Source organism: Carettochelys insculpta, chromosome 11 (assembly GCF_033958435.1).
Source record: "Carettochelys insculpta isolate YL-2023 chromosome 11, ASM3395843v1, whole genome shotgun sequence".
Lineage (NCBI taxonomy): Eukaryota > Metazoa > Chordata > Testudines > Carettochelyidae > Carettochelys > Carettochelys insculpta.
The window spans coordinates 6,126,083-6,152,527 of NC_134147.1; the positions used below are offsets into that span (position 1 = coordinate 6,126,083).

General features: G+C 43.0%; 1 protein-coding gene across 1 annotated transcript in view; it reads left to right on the top strand.

Moving 5' to 3' along the window:
• LOC142018834 (inter-alpha-trypsin inhibitor heavy chain H3-like) overlaps nt 1-10,804 on the top strand; it is a 48,063-nt gene extending 37,259 nt beyond the window's left edge. The window contains exons 19-23 of the mRNA XM_075004967.1: nt 329-442; nt 1,492-1,696; nt 4,330-4,502; nt 10,106-10,217; nt 10,309-10,804. Of these exons, the coding sequence (XP_074861068.1) occupies nt 329-442; nt 1,492-1,696; nt 4,330-4,502; nt 10,106-10,217; nt 10,309-10,453 (749 nt within the window). The 3' untranslated portion in view covers nt 10,454-10,804. The remainder of the gene's footprint in view (nt 1-328; nt 443-1,491; nt 1,697-4,329; nt 4,503-10,105; nt 10,218-10,308) is intronic.
• The last annotated feature ends 15,641 nt before the right edge of the window (nt 10,805-26,445 follow it).

The following is a 26,445-nucleotide window of genomic DNA, read 5'->3' on the forward strand; positions in this document are numbered from 1 at the left end:
GGTCTTCTAAGACCCCAATAAGCAGTGCAAGTGTTAGTAATGTGCTAGGTGGTATGTCATGGTCTACCAAATTCTCTCTTCTGTAACCGGTTGGGTCCCAAGGCTTCTGGACTAGACACGTTCAACCTGTATTAGCTTGAGCGATTACGAAATGGGGATAGTCTTTCATTTTAATCTGACTATATCACTCTAATTTAAGATTTGCTATTCTAAAGGGGCAGTCTAAATCCATTCAGAGGAGACATAGTAATGTTTAACTAGTTTTTGATTATACAGAAGTTCTGAACATCTATGGCATTGTATAAATCCCACTGATTATTCTTTACAGTTGATGGAGATCCACACTTCATTATATCAGTACCACAAAAAAAAGATGCCATTTGTTTCAATATCAATGAAGAGGCGGGGAAAGTGTTAAATTTAATAAATGACCCAGTTACAGGTGAGATTTACATTTTTTAAATAATGTCTTCCATTCCGCTCTCTCCCTTTATAAAAGCCTTGTCTACGTTTACCACTGGATGGACATGCTGGAGGTTGAGCTCTTGGGGTTCCATTTAGACCTGCTGAATCAAATGCTGAGATGCCCCCATCAACCCCAGTACTCCTTGCAGTGGCTGTGGGGATGGGAGAGAAATTCACCAGTTTTCCCGTCACCTCCTGAACCACCTCCCATGCTACATCACCCGCTGCCCCACCTGCCAGTGTCCTTGCCACCCCTGACCTTGCCGCCCTCCTCCCAAGTGATGTCCCACCACCTGTGCTGCTGTTCCCCACCCCTCACCCCTGGCACCCAGGCAGCGGTTGCCACACCCCCAGCTTGCCCTTACTTCCGTGTGGTCCTGGCCCTGTCTCAGCCCCACTGGAGCCCCCAGACCTTGGGTGGTAGGGCCCCCCACCCCCACAGGGGACTAAGGGCTACCCCCTCCAGGTTCTGCTACCTCCCCCCATGCTCTGTATATAGTTCTCTCCATTCACCCCTGTATATAGCTCCCCTGCCCATTTGTATTAGTGTGTCAGGACAGATCATTTGAAGTTTCAACAAGTTTATTTGACAACACCCCCATGTCCTGTGTGATAGGTGGGGAGGGGGGATGTGTGCAGGTAGGGGGGCAGTGGTGAGGAGCACACATATGGGGGCAGTGATGGGGCATGTGTGGGGGCCATGGTGGAGAGTCATTGGGGCCCCTCATCGAAGGCCGTACTGAGGGCCTCACTCATACTACATCCCAGTTTTCCTGGAGGTATGGGGCACGGAGGGCGTAGGCTGCTCATACCCAGATACCGCCTCGGTGGCCCACCCTGGAATATAGTGCTCCTGCTTGCTCTCCACAACCTTCCCTGTCCTCAAAATAAGGCTGCTGTGTAGACATACCCTGATTCATTTCATTGATTTATTTTCTCAAATTTAATTTTCCTTGTCATTCCTTGATATATGCTGATCACTATTTATGACCCTACCCCCGCCCCTTTTTTTTTTTCAAATTTTAGGCATCAAAGTCAATGGGCAGCTTATCAGGGATAAGAAAGTGAAGAATGATGCAAAGGTCCAAAACACATATTTTGGAAAATTAGGGATTGAAAATAAGCAGCTGGAATTAAGACTAGAAGTAACTCCTGAGAAAATAACCCTCCTGAATGGCAGAAAGAAGACAGTTTTCACCTGGCTGGATACAGCTACTCTGCGACAAGAAGGGTATCGCAAACACCAGAATCATTCACGAATTTTCAACTTTGAGAAAATGCTATTATACACTAACAAACAGAGCTGAGTGAAAATTTTCATCTGAAACTTTTTGGTGGGAAATCCAGATTCAAAAGCAGTAGCAACACGTTTTGTGAATGCAAGCTTTGCTGAATTGTTTCAGTCAACTTTCTTTTTTTTCAATTTAGGGGAAAAAAAACCCTTCATTTTGACATTTTTCTAAATGAAGTATTTCCAAATTTTCAGTTCCAAACAACTTTTTGTTTCACAATTCCTTTGATTTTATTTTTGAAACCAATCACAAACATTTTCAAATGGTCAAAATTGAATTGTTTAATTTCGAATATGTGAACACAAAACATATCATTTAACCAAATTAACCTATTTGTCAAAAAATAGGTATTTTATTTGATGAATCCACAAAGAACTGAAAAACTAGTTATTTGCAAAGCTATACTAAAATTGCGGCCAGATTTTATGCAAAGGATACGATGAAAACTTGAATACTGGTTCAAATCCTGCTAGATTTTGCACTCATCTTTTCTATGTAAATCCAGATTATCAGTTAATTTCTATAGATTTACAATAATTAATGAGTGGAGAATTTTCCTCTACAGTAAAACAGGATTTAGCATTGTACCCAAGAGAGGTTGAACCTCTCTAGTCCAGCACTCGCTGATCTGGCAACATCTGTGGTCTGGCATCATTTTCTCTAGCCAGATGTCTACATATCATGGGCATGGTCAAGTTTCCTGCAGTCTTATAATGTCTGTTTACAGCTTCCAGTCCTGGCTCGTAGCGTTCTGTGGAGTTATTTAGCTCCAATTTACCCCTGCATGTTTTCTAAGAGCCCAATAAGCAGTGGAAGTGTTGGTATTTCTGCTAGCCAATATTAGCCTCCCAAAGTCCAGCAAATTCTCTCATCCAGCACCAGTCAGGTCCTAAGGGTGCCAGACTAGAGAGGCCATACCTGTGCTATAACAATGTTTACAAGAGAAATAACATAGGTGTGGCCCATTCCATGTGTAAATTGTTAGTTTTGCTTTTCAAAGGAATTTTGCTCAAAGACAAAACAGTTTGATTATAACAAAAAAACATCTTTTCAAAAATGGAAATCGTGCCATTTATAGGTGGAGGAATCTTCTGTTTCAAGACAGACAGGTTAGGGCCTGAATCTGCTCCTACTTGCTCAGTGTGGAAGTATTTGTACCAGGCACCAAATCAGAATGGCTGTATTTTGTGTGAAGTCTGAACAGATGTAAATGACTGTCCAAGATATAGCACAGTGGAGAATCAGCCGCTCTTTTCAGATGAGCCTGACGAGTCATTTAGTCACAGCCCAGCCAGTTTAAGTTTTCACTAGATACTTAGAACAAAATTACTCGCTTCAGAACAGCAGAGGGAAGATCAGCTGCAGTGTTACAATTATGCAGTAGCATCGTTTTCCTAGCACTGACAGAGAAGGTGGGTGAGTAAGTATCATTTCCTGGATCCACCTTCTGCTGGTGAGGGAAACACACTTCTGAGCCACACAGTGAGAGCTTTTCTTTTTCACCAACAGAAATTAATCCAATTAAAGCAGCCATGCGCACAGCCACTACAGGCCCTGGGGCAATCCCTGCTTTGCAACCCAGGAAGGGAGGGGCCAGGCGCAGAAGGGGCAGGGCCTACGGCACTCAGCACCACCTGAACCATAGCGCTGCCCAGCTGTGTGCACCAGCACTGCTGCTACAATTCAAAGAGGCCCAAAGCTCCAGCCACCATTGCTCCAAAGTAGCAGCCCTGGCAGCCAGAGCTCTGGGCCCTTTTGAAATGCTGAACCTGGGGGCAGCTGCCCCCTTTTCTCCATCCCTGACTCCAATTGGCGGTCCCGAATAAAAGATATTCCCTCACCCACCTTTTCTCTGTAATTTCTTGGGACCGGCATGACTGCGACTACAGCACATATAACAGTGACAAACTCAGTCTAGAGGATTCACAGCTCAGATAGTCAAAGGGAGGGCATAGTGCATACAGCATTCAAGAAAAAAGGTGATGAAGGGCAGGCATTTAGTTAATAGACAAATGCATAGACACACTATATCCAGTTATGTCTCAGCCTCTCCATACTTAGGTGGGCATTTCTAACAGTTGTTTAAATAGCAGTAGCTTGCAAAGAGATTTGAAAGCAAGGGATTAGCTTTCTCTCAAATAATTTTGCACTCAGTCTCAGTACTCCACACACACAGTCAGTCTATGTGTGAAATCTTTTCTGTATATACACACACACACACCTTTTTCGAAGAACTCGAAGGGACTTCCAGAAATCATCGAGTCCAGTCCTCTGCCCTCTTGGTAGGACCAAGCACCCGCCCTGACAATTTAAAAGAATTTTTTTTTTTAAATATATTTGCCTCAGCCCCCTAAATGGCCCTGTCAAGGAGTGAGCTCACAATTCTGGTTTAGTAGGCCAATGTTCAAACCACCAAGCTCTCCCTCCCACCTTGAGCTAGCTTTAATAACAATATACTTGTTTACCAATTTTCTTTCCTCAAGCCCTTCATCATCTCCCTATTCGTGTTATTGTTCACTTTTATGATGTCAAGAAATATAATTTTTCCTAACTATGTTTTCTTTCCCCCCAGTCTAAATATGACAATCAACAGGAAAAAAAATCTGGTGTTTTCAATGGGAGATGGCGCATCATTTGTTATTGTTTTGCACCAAGTATGGGAGAAGCATCCTCTACACCAGGATTTCCTAGGATTTTACACACTGGACAGTCACAAGCTGTCTGAGCGTACGCATGGCTTATTAGGTATGAATTCACATAAGGCCTTGTGAGGTCAGACTCCTCAAAACTTTATTAGCTATTTTTTCCTTATTCCTTTTTTACGTGCTTAAACTCACTATCACCCACTTGCCATTACTGGTATCTCGTCTGTCCACCTTAAACTCCACCTAATCTACAGACTTATTTTCTTTATTGCACCAACTCTCTCAAACTTTTTTAAAAACGAATCTTTCTTGTTTCAGTTTGAGCATTATTTTATACCTGGAAACAGCTACTATTGTAATACCCATTACTGTCCAGCCAAAATCTGACACCTTTTAGTACACACATTCGCACTAGGAAAAAGGTTATATTTTTACCTCAGAAATACCTTGACTTGCTCACACATGTTAAACATGGAAGCTGCCTGGTTTATACGTGGGTTTTGACTCAAGTTAGCTAACACATGGTAAGAGGACACCCTTTTTCCCCCATAGTATTGCCGATATCCTGATTTGATGATCAACTCTCATTTTGAGCGTAAAATTGGTGAGTAGCAGACATCAGTCATTTGGTCAGCTCAGTGTGCCCTCTCTATGCTCATGCACATCAGAGATCATTTGAAAGCTTTTAATGTCTACTTTAAGGTGACAAGCGATGTGGAGTTGTCATGTCACACTGCTACCAAAGATACAGGAATAAAAATGACACCATCAACATGTGAAACGGCCACTTGGAAGTATTTGCATTTGTTTTTGTTAGCTTAATGTATTTCAAAACAAAATTGGATTCCTTTGTAAAGGGTAAAAAAAAACTAATAGCAAAAATGTGTAGTTAGAATTGAATTGTAATAGTAATGGTGACATTTCTAGTCATCATCATTCCCACTGTCATTACCTCCTGGATGGCTGAAGCCTTGGAACATACACAATGTTGAAGTGCCAAACCCCAAGCTCCGGTGCCTCCTGCAGGGTGGACGTCCCAAACACGAAGCACTGGCACCTCCCATAGGTCTGAAAATATTTACCAGAATTCTCCTGCCATGGGCTCCAGCTTAATTTAAGCCCTGCTGTAGAACAATGGCAGACTTGCCTTGCCCATGGTGTGCATAGGATTAAATTGCAGAGCCCATGTAACTTGCTAGCAGCATAGCTTGCATTTTCTGTATCTGAGGGACATAGGACTTTACAGCTTTGTAGCAGCTTGGGGACAAGAGTCTTCTTGTTGTACTTCAGATCATTGCATGTCTCTTCAATGAGCTGATAAATTGCATCATGATAAGGGGACTGTCCTGTTGCAGTGTAAGTAGCTGGTTTAATTTACCCATTGGTTTACTCAAGCAGGAAGAAAGGTAGATTAGTGTGATAAAGTGTATCCTTAACAATAAAAAATAACAAGAAGTCCTGTGGCACCTTGCAAGCTAACAGATATTTTGGAGCATAAGTTTTCGTGGGCAAAGACCTGCTTCATCAGATGCATCTGATGAAGCAGGTCTTTGCTCACAAAAGCTTATGCTTCAAAATATCCATTATTCTATAAGGTGCTGCAGGACTTCTTGTTGTTTTTGATGATACAGACTAATTTGGCTACCTCTCTGATAGTTAAAAATCAAGTTTTCAATAAGATATTCTGTGCAACTTGCAATGAGCTTGTTTTTGAAATGCTGTTTCCCTTAGTTCAGTTGCTCTGTCACATTTCTATTGTATGGAGTTTCTTGTCTGTGTGCATGTGCTTGTCTCAAGCACACTATCCAGCAGGACCAAGCACTAGATGATGAGCTTGTTCTGGTGGTGATAGAAACACATGAATGCAATGCTATTTGATCAGATTCAGAAGTAGCACCCAACCTTCTCCTGGCTCATGGTGCCAGCATCCCAGATTTCGGTCCAGCACTGGTGGCTTTTGGCAGTGTTGCACTCTTACTTTCTTGACAAATAATGCATTTTTCAAAGTTTGTGGAGAACTTTTCTCTTTGATGTAAGCTTTAAGGAGTTTGTGTCCTTAAAGGTTTCATACACTGGAGTGTCTCCATCAAGGTTAAGCTCACAGAGCAAATTGGTAGCATTACCACCACTACCCACCATTTTCTTCACTTTGCATAAGTATGTAGACTTGGACTAAACTAGGTCCGGTCTACACTAGACCTTAAAGTCAATTGCAGATACTCAATTCTAGCTACAGCACTTGCGTAGCTAGAATCAACATATCTGGAATTGACTTACTTATCTGTCCTCGCTGATGGATGTCGATGGAAGAGTTTCTCCCATCAACCTCCCTTACTCCTCACAATAATGAGGAGTACAGGGGTCGATTGCTGATTCCTGACAGATCCATTTTGTGCATCTTGACCAGATTCGCGAAACTGAACTCCAGAAGATTGACCTTGACTGGGTCAATCTTCCTGAAAGTGTAGACATGGCCTTAGAGCTCTATGTTAGTGTAGCCACTGATGGGCAGAACTGAACCTGGATTGTAGTGCGTAAGCCTCTACCATTTGAACTAGGAGCCAGCAGCTTCTCAACTAAGCTTGTAGAGCAGATGTCAGTCTCCCATGTGAGTGGCCTCAGTACCTCTGGGTTATATTCATATCACAGTTGCCATTTGTGAGTGCTTTGACTTAAGTCCAGTAGGAAGGTATGTAGTTTTATCTCCAACCCTAATACTGACCTGTGCATGTGTCACTGCATTAAAAAAGGTAGTTTCTAGACTATTTGATAAACTAGTACCATATACATGGGCAATTACAAATTAAAGGCTTCTACCAGGCAAAGGAATGGCACATTGCATGTACAACAGCTTCACAGGCAGATGCTTTATATTTGGAATTCGCGTACAGTTCTCTCCCAGTTCTGTAGCGCAAACTATTGCATACGGTTTTCTGATAACTGGAGAACAGCCTTCAGAGTGAGACCAATCTACTCAGTCAATGTCAGTTGAAGGCTACTATAATAACGTGACAGATACTATGATAATTAAGAATATGTGATGTGAAAACATATTACCTTAGTATACAACCAAATGCTGACATTTGCAATTTCCCTCACATACTATAAAGCTTAATCATTTCTGGGGTTAAAAAAAACAATAACAAAAAAAATCTTGCCCATGCAAAGCCATCAAATGGCTTGTAATGCATAGCTGTGGGGGGAGCTTTGACCAACAAACACACCAGTAAGGTGTTTTAATTAACTAAGTTAAAAACTGCAGAAGTAGTGGTGTTGCAGTGTTTCTCAAATTGTCCAAAAAAAAAAAAAAAAGCCATACTCTCTCATTGTGGATACCATTATTTATCCACTGGCTTACCGCACGATGTGACAGCTCCACATTGTACCTTGCTGAATGGACATAAAATAGGCTTTCAAATGATATATGATGTGGGTGTGTGTAGGCTGGGTACATTAAACTTCAAAAATATAGCTCTGTGTTTTCCATTCTTAAAGGCACAGCACCTCTGAGTCATATTTCTTACCTGTGTAATGCCTTTTCTGGGCTGCATTTTCTGTTGCAGGCACTCTTATGCATTCAAGAATGGCATAAACTCCTGACAGCTTCTTCTTGCAGGGTTAGGTTGAGGGTAACACAGTTGTACATGAAGATGTCAGTGAGTTTGCTGTTTGTGGAAGAGTAATGAACAATTACAGATCTACCCAAACCAGTTTTTTCATCTATATTGGAATCTGAAAAACAAACCAACCCATAATTGTGATATAAATTGCATGTTTCTAAAACAGTGTATTAGTATAATTTACAGGCCAAAGGGGCCCCATAGCAAGAAAACACTAACAGTAAGTAACAAGCTGGGGCACTAGCCCCACTCCCCTCCCTTTTTTTTTTTCCCCCCCTTATCATCTTTTTGGTATTTTAAGTCATAGCACCCTATAGGCACGCTGATAAAGCCTGGTTTGTATCAGCTCATGGGCATGTATTTCACAGTACTGTTTATATTACCACTGAGTTAGGTCTTGTAGTTTATTTAATAAACTACAACGGTGTCTGTTTATTATCTAACATTTATGAAAACACTCTGGTTATCCTACATCAACTGTATAATAGTTTTACACAAACAGTAGAACACAATGCACAAGCAGCAGCAGCAGCAGAAAATTCTGCCAGAAGAAGGCACATGCAGTTGGAATGCAGAAATTGTACCAGTTTTCTGAGCCCAGTCATTTTCAGGATTACTAAGGTTGCTTTCCCAATACATGTATTTATTATTGAATAAAAGCAGTAGGTGCTAGAATAAGACCCTACAACCAATGCAACTGAACAGACATGACAGAAAGCACAGTGACTAGGAAGAATTTATTATGTGAGATTAAAAAGATAAATGTTACTATGGCTACGTCTACACGTGCACCCAACTTCGAAATAGCTTATTTCGATGTTGCGACATCGAAATAGTCTATTTCGATGAATAACGTCTACACGTCCTCCAGGGCTGGCAACGTCGATGTTCAACTTCGACGTTGCTCAGCCCAACATCGAAATAGGCACAGCGAGGGAATGTCTACACAGCAAAGTAGCACACATCGAAATAAGGGAGCCAGGCACAGCTGCAGACAGGGTCACGGGGCGGACTCAACAGCAAGTCGCTCCCTTAAAGGGCCCCTCCCAGACACACTTTCATTAAACAGTGCAAGATACACAGAGCCAACAACTAGTTGCAGACCCTGTATATGCAGCACGGACCCCCAGCTGCAGCAGCAGCAGCCAGAAGCCCTGGGCTAAGGGCTGCTGCCCACGGTGACCACAGAGCCCCGCAAGGGCTGGAGAGAGAGTATCTCTCAACCCCCCAGCTGATGGCCGCCATGGAGGACCCCGCTATTTCGATGTTGCGGGACGCGGATCGTCTACACGTCCCTACTTCGATGTTGAACGTCGAAGTAGGGCGCTATTCCCATCTGCTCATGGGGTTAGCGACTTCGACGTCTCGCCGCCTAACGTCGATTTCAACTTCGAAATAGCGCCCAACACGTGTAGACGTGACGGGCGCTATTTCGAAGTTACTGCCGCTACTTCGAAGTAGCGTGCACGTGTAGACGCAGCCTATGTGTCCTTGAGTTAGGACACAATGTATGGAGAAATGGGACTCAATTTAAAGTCCTAATCTAAGCAGCCCTAAACCAATTTAGACAAATCAAATAATTTAATTATAATTACTGGCAACTCAATGTTCAGTTGTAACATCTACAGCTGTTCAAACAAAATGGTCATGTACATGAAACATTTTAAAATTTGATTTTCATAAGTCAGCAGCAGCTCTGCTCAACTGCAGGCATTTTTGCATAGGACTAATCACATTTCATGAAGCTGCATGTCTAGATTGGCTTCCTCTAACACAGTCTCTGAAAATTTAAACACAGATGGATAGAAGGTATTGTAGAAGAATTAAGGCTTATTATTAAATAGGTATTAGGAATACCATATACAAATGCTTAAATTGGCCTGAAAGTAAGTATTTGCTTATGCAGTTGCTCATTATGCATTTGCAAAATCATCATGCCCACAAATTGTGTTGATGCATATTTAACATTCTGCTGAAAATTTGTCCATGTATGTTAGGACAGCTTGAAAAATCAATGTAGGAATGTAAATATAACTTTTTAATGCACACGGACTTAATGCTTGCTACTGTTTCTCATTTGTAGGGCAATTTTTCCATCACATTGACTTTAATATACTTGAAATCCATCCCGGATCTGATCCCAAAAAACCAGATGCTACAATGGTGGTCAAAAACAATGAACTGATAGTAACTAGGTAAATAATAATAAAGTCCTTAGAAAATACTACCTTACCTAATTGTAGTTTGCACATTGTTATTTATACAGTTATATGTTTTCTATTTCAGGGGCTGGCAGAAAGATTATAGAAAAGATCCCAAGCATGGCACTGATATCCCTTGCTGGTTTGTTCATAATAACGGAGCAGGGCTGATTGATGGTGTTCACACAGACTATATTGTTTCCAGTGTATTTGAGACAACTATAAATTAATCCTAAAAAATGTGTTTAGAGAGCATTTTTCTGAATGAATTACGCTTTCTACAAAATCACAGTCAGCTTACCGAACTGAGGTGTTGGCTGGTATTACTGTCAAGTAGCAGATTCTAGCCTATCAGGCAAATTTTGTGTGTGATTAGTGCATGAATGCAAAATAGTGGCTCTGTTTGCCTCACCAGGCATCACGCACCAAATATCCACAAAATTATTCTAATTTCATCACGTAAACCAAACACAGATTTTTGCATTAAATTAATTTACAGGCTTTATAATTCTACTCTGTAAATGTAGGGGGGGAACATTTAATTCAAGTGCCTGAATCTCAAAATGGTTTAAATAAACACTTCAAAACTTGCTGTCTTAGCCAGTTGTTCCAACTGCCCTTCAACAAGGCATGGATTCCAGAATGTCAGGTAAATGTAACTTGCCTGAGCAGCTAACAGGGAGTTTGGTGAGGGACTTCTCCATGTGAAGGAGGGGCGAGTATGTGAGCCTTGGGATAAATGGTTGGCTGCAGTGTGTGTGTGTTGGGGGGGGGATGTAGAGATGGATGTTAGGGGCCTTGGGGTGAGGGAAGGCCACGCCACCTCCCTACTGCCTCAGCGCCGCCAGGTTCAGAGCAAGCAGCAGTCTCTACAGAGCTCAGTGCCCCCTTAACTGGGCTGAGCAGGCAGGCTGTATGTAAGCTCCTGGCCCTGGGATGGCAGCAGTCAATATAAGGCTCAGCTTCACACAGGGCTGAGCCGGCAAACCGTATGTTGGCCCTGGGGCAGGGTGAGACAGCAATTAGTATAAAGCTCAGCTCTTTTCAGCAGGGCAGAGCAGGTAAGCAGTTCTTAGAGGACCTGCCCTGGGGCCACAGCCAATATAAGGTTCAGGTCCCCTTGAACAGGGCTGAGCAAACAAACAGCACGAATACAACAAACAAGCAGTCATGTAGCACTTTAAAGACTAACAAAATAATGTATTAGGTGATGAGTTATTCTTCAGATCCAGAAGCGGGTCTGCCCCACAAAAGCTCCTCACTTAATACATTATTTTGTTAGTTTTAAAGTGCTACAGAACCGCTTTTGTGTTTTGTGAAGATACAGACTAACAGGGCTGTCTCTCTGCAGCTGGTACATGAGTAATGTGTCCTGGAGCAAGGCTTCGTAGACAACCCCCCAAAGCAACAGGGCTTTTGGGCAGGCAAGGGGCTACCTCTCCAGGAGAGGAGGGGACCCCAGGTCCACCCACTCCACTACGCCCCAGCCCAGGGCCCTAACAGCAGCTGACACCAGCAGCCATGCCCAGTGGGGATCCAGGCCACAACACACTGACATTGGCTCTTGTGGGGCATCCACCGGGCTACTTCCTCCCTCCAGTTCCATCAGCACGGGGTCCCACTCAGGGTCATCCAGGAGATTGGGCAGGTCCATGTCTTCAGGGTAAGTAGCTGATGGCAGGTCTGGGGACTTGGGCATGTCCTGGAGCTTCTGGAGGGCCACAAATAGCTCATATGCAGAGCTCCACCTCAGGGCGAGAGGGGGAGGAGCAGGGACGGGAGGACGCTCGGGACGAGACAAAGTGGCGGCAGAGCCCCTCAGCCACTGGCAGCAGAGGGGCCAACATTGACCTGTCCTGGTCCAGCAAATTCCCTAATTCTGGACCAGTCAGGTCCTAAGGGTGCTGGACTAGATAGGTACACAATAATCAAAATCACTAAGGGCCAATTGTGGAACCTTTCCTCATGTACACAGTCCCGTTGATTTAGTGTCACAGAAGAGTCAGGAACAGAATTAAGATCCTTCAGCCTCCCAGTCTCCTGCTTTAACTAGTAGTAGTAGTAGTAGGCATTCTTCAGTCTGCATAGACTATGGATCGCGCCCTTAAAAGTTTCAATTGAAGACTTCATTTACAGCGTCTATTGTGACTATAAAGACCCACACGAGAGTGACAGTCCTTGCTGCATCTCTTGCAGATGTAGTGGGTGTCCTTATTGTGCTTTCTGTGCGCTCGCTTCTCCTCTGCTAGCTGTCTGATCTTCAACTTGCCCTTCTGAAGGCCCTTGTGTAACCCCTGCCTCCATCTGCTGCGGTCGTCTGCTGGTTCTTTAACTAGTAGCCTTGTATTTTTAGGTGATGCTTGGGGTGCGGTTTGGGGACAAAGGGTCCCCAGGGGCCCAGATGCCATGGAGGGGCAGGAGGGGAAAGGTCACATCACATCACTCATTCAGGCATCCTCTGGTCATGCTGCCTGGGTAAGACAGAGAAGACACATCAATGCTCAAGACCAGAGCTTCCAAGTCTGCCTTTTGGGGTGAGCTACAGGGCTCTCTAGCCCTCCTGCAAAGTTTGAACCCCTGGATTTCAAACTTGGGGTGTGCCTAGAGCACATGTCCTAGTTCCAGAAGCACCTATTAACTGCAACAGAGTTTGTGCTGCTTCCAGCCTGGCCTTCGGGACAGAGTTTATTTATAAACTGAGGGAAGCAGAGTGATTTAGATGACAAGATGTTTGTCATTCAGGCAATTGAAAGGTCTTGAGATGATCATGAAATCCTGTGGCACCTTATAGATGAACAGATATTTTGGAGCATAAGCTTTCATGGGCAAAGACCTGCTTTGTCAGCTGCATCATGCACTCAGTGAAATGTATAGGCAACAGATTTAAAACAAACAAAAGAAATGATTTACTCATGGCCAACCTGTGGAAATCTTTGCCAGGAGATGGTGAAAAAGCCCAAACTATAACAGGGTTTCAATAGCAACAAAATAAGTCCAAGGAGCATAGGTCCATCATGCACCTGATGAAGTGGGTCTTCACCCACCAAAGCTTATGCTCCAAAATATCTGTTAGTCTATAAGGTGCCACAGGGCTTCTTGTTGTTTTTGAAGACACAGACTAACTTGGTTGCCTCTGTGATAGATGATAGTGGAAACATTGCCAGGTGCTATAATTAAGAGACAAAGGACTAGGAATAAATAGTGGTGTGCTCCAGGGGATCTGAGTTTGGACCACTGATATTCAGCTTATTAATAAATAACTTTGAAAACAGTCTAGAAAAAAAGGGGTAAACAGTGAAGTGGAAAAAAATTGCAAATGATACACAAATACTCAAAATAGTGACATCCAAAGCTGACTGCAAAGCGTTATAAACGGCTCTCATAAAGCTGGGTGATTGAGCAACACAAGGGCAGCTGGATTTCAGTGATGATAAATGCAAAGTGAGGCACATGGACAAATCTAATTCCAATGATACGTACAAAAAATGATGGGGATCTAAAATAGCTGTTACCACTCAAGAAAGACATTTCAGCTTAATTGTGGATTGTTCCCTATAAACACCTGCTCAATGTGCAGAGGCATTCTAAGAAGACCTACCTGAATATGGGGAATCATTAGGAAAGCACAAGATGATAAGATAGAAAATAGCATATTGCCTCTTTATAATGTTATAATATGCCCACATCTTGAACACTGCACGTTGCCCTATCTTTTGAAAAAAAAAAAAAAGAGGGAACAGAAAGGGCAACAGAAATGATTAAGGGTAAGAAACAGCTTCTGTATAAGGAGAGGTTAAAAAGACTGGGCCTTTTCAGCTTAAAAAAAAGTGAAAAAAAGGGGGAATGTTAGAGAGCTAGAAAACCATAAATGGTGTGAAAAAATAGATTAAGGATTTTTTTGTTTACTACTTCAGTAACATAACACAAGACACGCACCCAGTGAAATGTATAGGCAGCAGATTTAAAACAAACAAAAGAAATGACTTATTCATGGCCAACCTGTGGAAATCTTTGCCAGGAGATGGTGAAAAAGCCCAAACTATAACAGGGTTTCAAGAACAACAAAGTAAGTTCAAGGAGCATAGGCCCCTAAATGGCTACTAGCAGAATAGTAACAGAGAGGTAGCCGTGTTAGTTTGTACTCCAACAAAACAAACCAGCAGAAATGTAGCAATTTAAAGACTAACAAAATGATTTGTTTGGTGATGAGCTTTTGTGGGACAGATCCGAATGGATCTGAAGAAGTGGGTCTGTCCCACGAAAAGTCGTCACTGAATAAATCATTTTGTTAGTTTTTAAAGTGCTGCATTTCTGCTGTTTTGTTTTACTAGCAGAACAGGCAGGGATGGTGTCCCTAGCTTCAGTTTGCCAGAAGCTGGGAATGGGAGCTGGGGATGGATCAATTGATGATTGCCTCTTTCTGTTCAGGCCTTCTGAAACACCTGATATTGGGCACCATTGGAACACAGGCTACTGGGCTAGTTGGACAATTGATCTGACCCAGTAGGGCTATTCTGTTGGTCTTATATAGAGCTCAAATGTACCTGCCGCCTGCTGTAATCCCCCCCAGTGTTTCTTAAACTATCTTCCGCGTAATGCTGGTGCTCCATGAACAACTCAGGTGTGCCACAAGCATCTGACATTTTGTTGATATCATGCACAGACTGTCTATATTTTCACTTATTAAAAATCAGATACAATGTTACTCCTTCGTTGCTAGGATACCTGATTAAATTACTTCATTTTGGTCTTGCTGTGTATGTTGCTATTTGTGGGTGGGTGGGTGGGTGGGTTCCCCCTTTTGGTCTGACAACAATGTATTGAAGAAAGTTTTCATAGCTGGTCTGCATAAAATATGTTATGGTTTGGTGCTCTATGGTCTCAAACAGCTTAAGAAACACTGCCCTAGACCCCATTCCCCTTCCACAGCTAAGATAGAGCCCAGGAGTCCTGACAGTGTCTGTCCGTCTCTGCATAGTAACAAAGTAAGAATATAGATCTTAAAATTGTAAGGCTGATTAGTGTCCCTTAAGGGACTTGCCACAAGATGTCAGGATGTTAGTGTTAGAGCTGATACTTAATTTTCTTTCTTTTAGATAGGAATTAGTGCTCCTGCCGGCTAATAGTTAAGGTATTGGCCAAAAACCTTGAGTTTTCAGGTGCCTCAGTAGCTCCTGGAAAGAGGTGATGGGTGTCGGGGGGGGGGAAGGGGGCTGATGGGGTCATTGCCCCGCCCCCAGATTTACTGAGCATGCTCAGTAACACTGTTCTTCTCCCTTGGCCCCTCCCCCATCAAAATCTGAAATGGTGCCACTGACAGCTCCCCTCCCCCGCTGCTGCTGCCAGCCAGGTAATGGGGTGAGGAGGGGAGCCGAGGGCAGGGTAAAGGGGTGTATTCATGGGGGGGAGGAGGTGATTGTGCTTTGCATGGGGGTAGCACACAGGCAGCAACAACCAGGCAGTCTGTGGGGTGAAGAGGGGCAGCTGGGCTGGCGCAGAGGGCTGAGGTGCAGGGGTGTGGGAGCTATGTGTGGGGCCTGAGGCAGAGGGTTGGGGTGCAAAGGCTCTGGCTTTGGGGGCAGGGATGAGGCGTTTGGGGTGCAGGAGGAGGCTCAGGCTTGGGCCCAGGGCTTTGGAGTATGGGAGGGGGCTCAGGCAGGCTGGCTGAAGCAGGGGAGGGCCAATAGGAAAATGCTCAGGATCTCAGATAATTTAATAGCGACTGAGGCTCCTGCCTGCAGGGGTGGTGGCTGGGAGCCTCAGGCCCTTTTATATTGCCCAGCAAAGGTGGCAAGTGGGCCCTCCTTTGGGGCAGGCTAGCTCCCCCCACCCCAGCCACATCCCTTCTCCCTGTGTCCTCCCCTGCCTGGAGGCCAGAGCCTGGAGATCCCCTCCCTCACACCTGCAAGGCAGGAGCCACAGCTGCCCATCCCACACAGACCAGCCTGCCCCGGAGAGGAGGTGGAAGAAGATGAAGAAATAGGAGAAATGGGGGATAGGAGGGAGACTTTTGCTGGGGTGAGGTGGGGTGGAGAGTTGGGGTGTCCCAGCCCCAAATCGGCTGTACCTACTGGTGTCTGAGAGAGACAGGATACTGGTAAGCTGCTGGAATGGGGTGGGATGTGGCCGCATGGGTGTGATTTTATGGACAACGTACCGCAATCAAAGGAAAAGCATCTTTTCCTAATTAATTTTGTGTTTGGAAGTGCAATGATCCTAATATTTCTTTTATAGGACTCATACATTTAAGATCCATATTTAATAGGCTCCAATGTATTTCCAGCTCACTTAATGCAAATGGTCTATTAATATCATAAAAACATATATGGTATCAAAAGGTGACTGTGCCGGGACATTGGAAATGGTATGTAGACATTGCCAAATAACACTTCTATAGCACATTTCCTTTACAGGGTCTCAAAACACTTCAGAAATTAGGCATAACCCACTTACCAGAGGTTAACAAAACAGTGCGTGGACTGAGACAACAAAGGAAAAAATGACTTACCAGGTCACACAGTATATCATTATTAGTGCTAGGAATACAACCAGAAGTCCCATCTAACCACTAGATCCAACCACAATACTTCATAAAGTTCTTTGAAATACTCAAGATATGCTGTTGCCTGTCATGATAGTATGCAAGCACCTTCCATGTAAAATCAATATCAACAGCTAATTGCCGATGGACTTCATGGAATTTGTGGAACATAAGCTCAATTCTAGCCTGCTTCAGATGATGATAGGCATGGGAATTAATTTATTTTCTAGCAGAAGCCAACTGTTGTTCCTCAAGACGTGTTTTCCTCCTGCTCTCTTGTTTTGTTCTTGTTATAATCTATATTATTTTAGGCCAAATTTGCACCATAACCAGGATATGCTTTAAGACATTATTTGTGGGGGAAAGGGTATTAGAGGAGAATTTTTCCTTTCATTGTCTTCTCAGTCTTGCACAATAATGGAATTAAAAGTGTAAATATGCAAAATCAGCAAACCTCACTTCTGGTTTGTGGATCGGTCCATGGATGGCAAGCAGGCTTTTCATGTACTGCAGTATGTAATGGCCTGAGCCAAGTCCACTGCAGTCAGTAACAATCTTTCTGTTCATTTAGGATCAAATGTAGAACAATTAGTAATAGCACTGAGAGTGTGTTGAATGCCAATACTTCTCACATCTTCCATTTGTCGCTAGTTTTCATGTTTGGTTATTGTTTTTGTGCTCTTCTTTCCTTCTTTTCATCCAGCATTTGTCTCCGTGTAGAAATAGATCAAAATAACTCCCCATATCCATACACTATTCTGGAATAAATGTCACTTTATTTCAGCTTTATTAGTGCATTCCCATTCTCCTTAAGTACACTGACTTTTATTCTGGATTAGTGTCCCTATCTAGGGCACTATAAAATAATAGTTATTGCAGAATAGCTTATTTTGCAATAACTTTTCCAGTCACTTTCCCTCTGCAGGCAAGCCCTAAATGTGGAATAGGGACAGGTCAAAATACCACAATACAGTTACTGAGGTAAGCCATGTGTATCAAAGCTGGGAAAATATCAAACTATAAAAACTGCAAAGATCAGCTTCATTTAATAATAAGTAACAGAAATTTTGTTTTTCTATATTGTTTTCTTATAGCTAACTCTTTCTTGGCTATTAGGAAGCATTTTGTTTAAAGTATGAGGTTGCACATGTAAATTTGCTCCTTAGTTTATAGATGGTATGCTAAAAAGGTTGGAAACAATGTAATCAGTGTGAGCTCCATCAATCAATCCTGTACCATTCTTATGAATAAACCATCAGGGGACAATTGTTCCATGGCTGGGGTCTTTACTGCAATCCTTCTTGCTAACCCTGAAACAAAGACAAAAAGCACAAGTTAACTAAATAATACTACATTGTAATGTAACTCCTCTGTGATTCTAAATGTGTCATTTGCGAGCTTAGCAATTTTACCAGGTTTGTTGTTGTATAATTTTTTTAGACTACCCTGTGACTACAACGGCACTTGTTGCCTACACGTGCAACCAACCCATGTTGGATCCACTCAGTTGCTAACATCTAGGCACCAACTTGTATTCTTTCTAGTGTAAACATGGGTTAAGTGACTCTTCCAAGGTCAAACAGCAACTCTGTTGCATTGCCAGGAATACATAGCTGAATAATTGTAAAGGGGGGTTATAATTTTGTTGCATCTACTATGGCTTTGTTGATGTTACTTTCCTGCCCAACAGTGCTTTGTTGTGAACAAAAGTGAAAGCTTCCACAAGAGCTGGGTCAGCTGTGGGAAAGGCCGCCAGGGAGCTATTGAAATTGCTTCCAGGAACCTGAGTTGCAATAGCACCGAAGGGTCCTGTGGCACCTTATAGACTAACAGAAAAGTTTTGAGCATGAGCTTTCGTGAGCACAGACTCACTTCATCAGATGCTGGTCTTGGAAATCTGCAGGGCCAGGTATAAATAAGCCAGAGCTAGGGTGGGGATAACAGGGTTAGCTCAGTCAGCAAGGGTGAGGCTTACTACCAGTAGTTGATCTGGAGGTGTGGACACCAAGGGAGGGGAAGCTGCTTCTGTATTTAGCCAGCCATTCACAGTCTTTGTTTAAGCCAGAGCTGAGGCATCGAATTTGCAGATGAATTGTAGCTCAGAAATTTCTCTTTGGAGTCTGGTCCTGAAATTTCTTTGCTGTAGGATAGCTACTTTTAAGTCTGCTACTGTGTGGCCTGGGAGGTTGAAGTGCTCTCCTACGGGTTTTTGTATATTGCCATTTCTGATATCTGATCTGTGTGCGTTTATTCTTTTACGTAGAGACTGTCCAGTTTGTCCGATGTATATAGCAGAGGGGCATTGCTGGCACATGATGGCATAAATTATATTGGTAGATGTGCAGCTGAATGAACCCATGATGGTGTGGCTGATCTGGTTAGGTCCTGTAATGGTGTTGCTGGTGTACATATGTGGGCAGAGCTGGCAACGAGGTTTGTTGCATGGATGGGTCCCTGAGTTAGAGTGACTGTGGTGCAGTGTATAGTTGCTGGTTAGGATTTGCTTCAGGTTGGCAGGTTGTCTGTGGGCAAGGACTGGTCTGCCTCCCAAGGCCTGTGAAAGTGGGGGATCATTGTCCAGGATGGGTTGTAAATCCCTGATGATGTGCTGTGGAGGTTTTAGCTGAGGACTGTAGCTGATGGCTAGTGGTGTTCTGTTGGTTTCTCTCTTGGGCTTATCCTGTAGTAAGAGGCTTCGTGGCACATGTCTGGCTCTGTTGATCTGTTTTTTCACTTCCTCAGGTGGGTATTGCAGTTTCAAGAATGCTTGGTAGAGATCCTGTAGGTGTTTGTCTCTGTTGGAGGGGTTGGAGCAAATGCGGTTATAGCTTAGTGCTTGGCTGTAGACAATGGATCGTGTGGTGTGTCTGGGATGGAAGCTGGAGGCATGTAGGTAGGCGTAGTCATCAGTAGGTTTACAGTACAGGGTGGTATTGATGTGGCCATCGTGTATGAGCACCGTGGTGTCCAGGAAGTGGATCTCCTGTGTGGACTGTTCCAGGCTGAGGTTGATGTTGGGGTGGAAGTTGTTGAAGTCCCGGTGGAATTCCTCCAGAGTCTCCTTCCCATGGGTCCAGATGATGAAGATATCATCAATGTAGCATAAGTAGAGATGGGGTGTTAGTGGACGAGAGCTAAGGAAGCGCTGTTCCAGGTCAGCCATGAAAATATTGGCATATTGAGGGGCCATGCGGGTACCCATAGCTGTGCCGCTGATTTGAAGGTCCAGACTAACACAGCTACCCCTCCGATACTTGAGTTGCAATAGTTTGTTACTTTCACCCCTGGTTGTGAAACTGGTCAAGATGAATATTCTTCCAGAAACAGACTCTTGCACTGTGCTCTGTCTCTCAGGGAGACTATTGTGTTGCCTGTCTTTTATGGAAGAAAGAACCAAACCCAGTCCTTTACGTAACAGTTAGACAATTTTTCTATCTTTGTCTTTGCAAATTACAGCTCGTTTCAGGGAAAGGAAGTATTTGCCAAGCATTAGGTTTACTGGGTTACTCTCAGTTTATTATTTTTGACAATCGTTGTGGCGTGTGGTTTCTTGGAGTCTGATCCAGGATGGATGTCAAAAAACTTCAAAATCAATGTGCTGGAAAAACTGTGCTGAAAATACGGGAACAAAACACAGTATTTGAATTTGTTGTGAACCCAGCTGATGGTGCTAAGCTACATTCAATACATGCAGGAAGATATTGGTACAGGTTAAACACACCTATTCCGGCACCCTCAGGACCTGGAACCATAGAATTTGCTGAACTAAGGGGGCTCAATATAGTCTAGCAGAGTTGCCAACAGTTCTGGGCTCTTAGAAGGCATTTGGGGGTAAACTGGAGCTAAATAACAGCACAGAACACTGAGAGCCAGGACTGATGGCTGGAAATAAACTTTATGGGACCACAGGAAACCATGGTAAGTGGTCATCTGACCCGCTAAAATCATGCCAGATCATGCACCGGGGGAAACTTGGCCACACTCATGGTAAGTGGTTGCATGGCTTACTAAACTCTTGCTGACTTACAGATGTTGCTGGATCAGAGACGGTTCCAGATTAGAGAGGTTCATCCTGTAGTGGAATAAACTAATTTGTAACTTTCTGCTTTATAAACAACAAGAAGTCCTGTGGCACCTTATAGACTAACAGGTATTTTGGAGCGGAAGCTTTTGTGGGCAAAGACCCTCTTTCATCATTTGATGAAGTGGGTCTTTGCCCACAAAAGCTTCCGCTCCAAAATACCTGTTAGTCTATAAGGTGCCACAGGACTCCTTGTTGTTTCTGAAGATATTGACTAATTTGGCTACCTCTCTGATACTTTCTGCTTTATGAAATATGGAACTTATCAGAACAGTGGTTACTACAGTATAGAAGTGGTTTGTGGCAAATTATGATTAGTATGTTTAATAAATATCACATGTAGAACCCTATCAGTTTTGCAGCTGTGAAAAACAAGTCATGGATCATGAAATAAACCCTTCCCCATGAAATCCAATCACCCCTGTGCTCCTGGGAGCTCCTGCTAGTCCAGGCCAAGCTGGAGAGGGAAAGGACATGTCCTTCCCCTGCACAGCCACTCTTGGTGGGGGTGGGGAGCCCAGACCCACCTCCAGAGGCAGCACAGTAGGTATGGGGTACACCTGATGGCTTCTGCCTCCAGAAGCTCCAGCCAGGTCTCCTGGCTTCCACTCCTGATGGTTCCAACTTTTGCTTGGGCTTGTTTTCTAGTTCCCTCATCCCTTCCATATTGCTTGGGGTCCCAGGCACATGGCCTTGGGCCTGAATGTTAATCTGCTACTGGATGGAACTAGCAGCTAGGAGCCCCAGCTGGGGCAATGCCCCCTGCAAGAGGAGAGCAGATTCCCCTTCACCTCAGTGGCTGCAGAGCCAAACTCTGAAGGTAGGACAGAACTGAGGGTGGCAGTCCCACAATCCCCCTTCACAGCCTCCTCTGGCAAGGAGTTCCACAGGTTGACTGTGCGCTGTGTGAAGAAAAATTTCCTTTTATTAGTTTTGAACCTACTACCCATTAATTTCATTTGATGTCCTCTAGTTCTTATATTATGGGAACAAGTAAATAACTTTTCAATATTCACTTTCTCCACACCATTCATGATTTTATATACCTCTATCATATCGCCCCTCAATCGCCTCTTTTCCAGACTGAAAAGTCCCAGTCTCTCTAGCCTCTCCTCATATGGGACCTGTTCCAAACACTTAATCATTTTAGTTGCCCTTTTCTGAACTTTTTCTGATGCCAGTATATCTTTTTAGAGGTGAGGAGACCACATCTGCATGCAGTGCTCAAGATGTGGGCGTACCATAGTTTTATATAGGGGAAGTATGATATGCTTCGTCTTATTCTCTATCCCTTTTTTAATAATTCCTAACATCCTATTTGCTTTACTGACTGCCGCTGCACACTGCGTGGATGTTTTCAGAGAACTAGCCACTATAATTCCAAGATCCCTTTCCTGATCTGTTATACCTAAATTTGCCCCCATCACAGTGTATGTATAATTGGGGTTATTTTCCCAATGTGCATTACCTTACACTTACTCACATTAAATTTCATTTGCCATTTTGCTGCCCAATCACTCAGTTTGCTGAGATCTTTTTGAAGTTCTTCACAATCTACTTTGGTTTTGACTATCCTGAACAGCTTGGTATCATCTGCAAACTTTGCCACCTCACTGATTACCCCTTTCTCTAGATCATTGATGAACAATTTGAACAGGATTGGTTCCAGGACTGACCCTTGGGGAACACCGTTAGTTACCCCCTCCATTGTGAAAATTTACCATTTATTCCAACCCTTTGTTTCCTGTCTTTTAACCAGTTTCCAATCCATGAAAGGATCCTTCCTCCTATCCCATGACCACCTAATTTACATAAGAGCCTTTGGTGAGGGACCTTGTCAAAGGCTTTCTGGAAATCTAAGTGTATTATGTCAACTGGATCCCCCCTGTCTGCATGTTTGTTAACCCCTTCAAAGAACTCTAATAGATTAGTAAGACACTTCTAAACATCTGAAATTATGCCACTGATTGATTTTACAACCCTCTGGCCATGAAGTTGACCAAAATGCCCCTCTTCATATGGCTAGAAAGTACCAGGAAAAATTTTCAGTGTTTCCAGCTCAGGACAATGATCTGTGGATAGTCTTTGTCTTTCTTGCAAGCCTGAACTATGGCTGGTCCTGCCAAGACATGTGGCCAGCTCTTCTGATGCTGGAACCCATTTTGGATGTGGTACTTTCCCATGGGATGAGAAAGAGTTGAAACTGAATACGTTGGGGTAAAATCTATTTATAGGCAGGGAACCAAACAATAGGGGTGTTGGCAGACACCAAGATACCTCCTGCTTACCACCATGGGAAACATCTAAGACGGAACAAGGGGTAGAATGGTATCTGAGCTGTGGGGGCTGCCTACCTTGTGATGAAAGACGATTTAAACTACTGTTAGGGTAAGAAATTGGATGTAACACGTCATACGAGTAATAAGCTGAGTTGGTGCATTTTGTTTTATCTAGCTTGGCAACGTACTTTGATCTGGGTGATATCACTTGCAACCACTTAAATCCTACTGTCTGAATTTAATAAAATCACTGTTGTCAATTATTAAATCCAGTGTAAATAATTGTTACCTGGAGGGGGATAAGAGCTGTGCATCTTTCATTGATAAGGGGAGTGAGCAACTTCTGAGCTTGTTCTGTGTAAAACATTTATGCAGAGTAAGAAGGTTTTGTCTGGTGTTCTGGTCCCGTTGGGCCTTTGCATCCAGGTGTTGCGTCAAGTCCCTGTAACTGAGCCTGTCCAATGCTGAGCTGCTCTCAGTGTCTGTGTTGCTCTCCTGTGATCTGTGAGCTCAGCTCTGTGTCTCTGCTAGGGAACAAGAACTTCTGGCCCTGCAGAGGACAGGTAGGCAGAATTAGGTGACAGTCTCAAGAGGAGTTCTATGACTGAATTTGTCACAAAGTACATATTTGGAGTCTCACAAATGAAATTCCAAGAAAAGCTAAACATGAAGTCTGAAAACACAGAAAAAGTAATTTTCAACATAGTTAACTACACAACTACATAAGCCTCCTAACAAAACTTCAGAAATGAAAATACTTGGAATTTAAAATATTTCTTTAAATAAAAAAGCCACCATTCTGGAAGGAAATAATGTCACATAGATCCCATTCAAAAGACAAATCTGCTGGTAGTGTCTCCAGTATTGTGTACAATATACTTTTTATTATACACATACATATATAACTATACATAAGAAACACACACACATACCTAGTAAGATTCTCTTACCTTCTGCTTTGCCTGTGGATGAATGAGCAATAAGAAAGAAGTGAATAGCAGAATTTAATCCTAAACCATCGGCAAGTCTTAACAGCAACAAAGAATAAAGAATCTCAGATTCGGCAGAAACAGAAATCATAGAACAAAAATTAAATAGGGTTTTTAGGGAGATTAAATAGTATTCAGGGAGAATAAAGGGGAGCTGTGGAATAATTAATTGTGAATAAATTATCTGATGTATTTAATCTTATTTTACATTAAGTAATTATTAAACAAAGCCTGATTTCTGCATATATGTTAATTAGTCATAAATTTTCAAACACATTTTGGGCTATATGTTGTTTGTCACTATTCACTGTCACTTGCATAGTATGTAATCTTTCAAAAGCCTCTGAGCCCAAGTTCGCTGACTGTCATTAGGTGTTTTTGAAAATTTTGCTCCAGTGTGTGCAGGTATTGGTCCTCATCAATGACTGCATGACTGAGGATGTTGAAGCAGGATAATAAAAGAATAACATACTTCTTGTTCGCATTTTCAGGCTGAATGTCTCATGCATTTTCATGAATAGTCATCATACAGTTGACTATCAGTGATCAGAAATGAGGCTAGTGCCCATGTTGGCTTAGGGTGGAGGGTTTCCCACAGGCTCTTGATGAATGATCTCACATTAGATTACGAAGCAAAGCCTACCTTCTACTGTTTTTTCAGCAATTGCTTCCTTATCTGCATTATCTTCTGGTTTTGTTGCTACCATGGATGTGAGAGGTGCCACAAATTTATATTTCAGAGAGAGCTCCAGGGCTTCTGCTGTAAGATTTCCCCTGTTTTTCTTCCTGAGCCAAAATGCTGACAGCAGGAAGAAAATCAGGGAAGCAACTTGCACCTATTTAAAAACTTTCTACAAAGCCAAGGCATTAACCACCACATTACTTTTTTCTTCAGTCTAGCAACATTCTCTTCTGAAATCAGCCAAAACCACTCATGTCAGATTGTTTTGTTCATTCGTTGGTGAGGTTTTATTATTTGAAATATTATTATTAGAAATGCCAGTTAAATCTCTCCCTCTCAATCAGGGGAGTTTGTGAAGAAGATCCCCAGGCTCAACCAACAAGGTGTGAGCGCTAATTTGGGGGTGAGTGAGTTTGCTTGACTGTGTTCTTCTTTTTCAGTTACTGCCTCAGCTGGGATCTGTTTGAGCCTGTGTTCCCTTGACCAGCCTCAATCAGCCTTGTGATCACCCTCCCTCTGGGTGGTTCATGACAGAGTAGGGCTGACCTAAAAGACCTTAAAAGCCAGAGGCTCAGAGACTTGGGGAACTAGCGGAACCAGGGACTGCAAACAGGAGAGTTTGAGAAGAGGTTTTGTAAGAGGGGGTCCTAGTACAACCAGTATGGTCAGGAAGAGCTGTGTCACCTTCAGCCAAAACTGCTCCTGTCCCTGCCACCCACTCCTGTAGCCAAACAGACAACCTGACCCTGGGTGCATCTACCCAGATCCTGGTGTGATTTTGCAGGGACTGCGGCCTGCAATTCCCACTTAAGGAAATCAAGGCTGAAGGGGCCATCCAATGTGAAAGGTGCCCCAGGTGGAATGTCTCAGGAAACAGGTGAGAGAGCTACAGGAGGAGGTGGCTCATTTGAGGTGCATATGGGCCCATGAGGAATTCCTCGAGAGTATTCATGTGGGCACATCCAAGGCTGAGAAATCTACCCAGCTGCAGAGGACTGCTGGCACACCACCGGGGGAGGAGAAGATGGCTCTGTCTCAGGGAGGACATTGGTCACTAATAAAAGTGTTAAGTAGTGTAGGGCCAAGAACTGGTCCCGCTAGACCCCACTATAAACAGAGACAGTTGATGATTCCCCACCTGAAAGTCCATTTTGAGAGCTATCAGCTAATTCATTTTTATTCTATTTAATATGAGCCTTGCTGATTTTGGATTAGTCTGGTTTGTTTATCAAAACATTAGGTTGTAAGAAACTTGAAATCTTATAAAAAATCAAATTAGTTTGACAAGATCTATTTTTCATAAAAATGTTAACTGCATTAATTTTATCACCAGCCTTTAATTCTTCATTAATTAAGCCCTCTGTCTATAATTGTTTTGAGCTTTGTGAAATTGTTCTCTTTAAAGCACCAGATACAGGTATTACTGGTTTATTATATTTGTATGTAATCAAGACATGATCACTTTTGTTCTATTTGCAATAGAATCAAGTCATGATCGCTTTTATCTAATTTACTCCCTTAGTTTGAGTTCTGTGATTAGTTACTCTTATTGGTTAAGATGAGATGAATGGACTATAAGGTGTAATTTCAGTAATTGTTAGACGGTGAGATAAGCCCAGAGCAATCTCCAAATATGTACTCCTGTTCTTG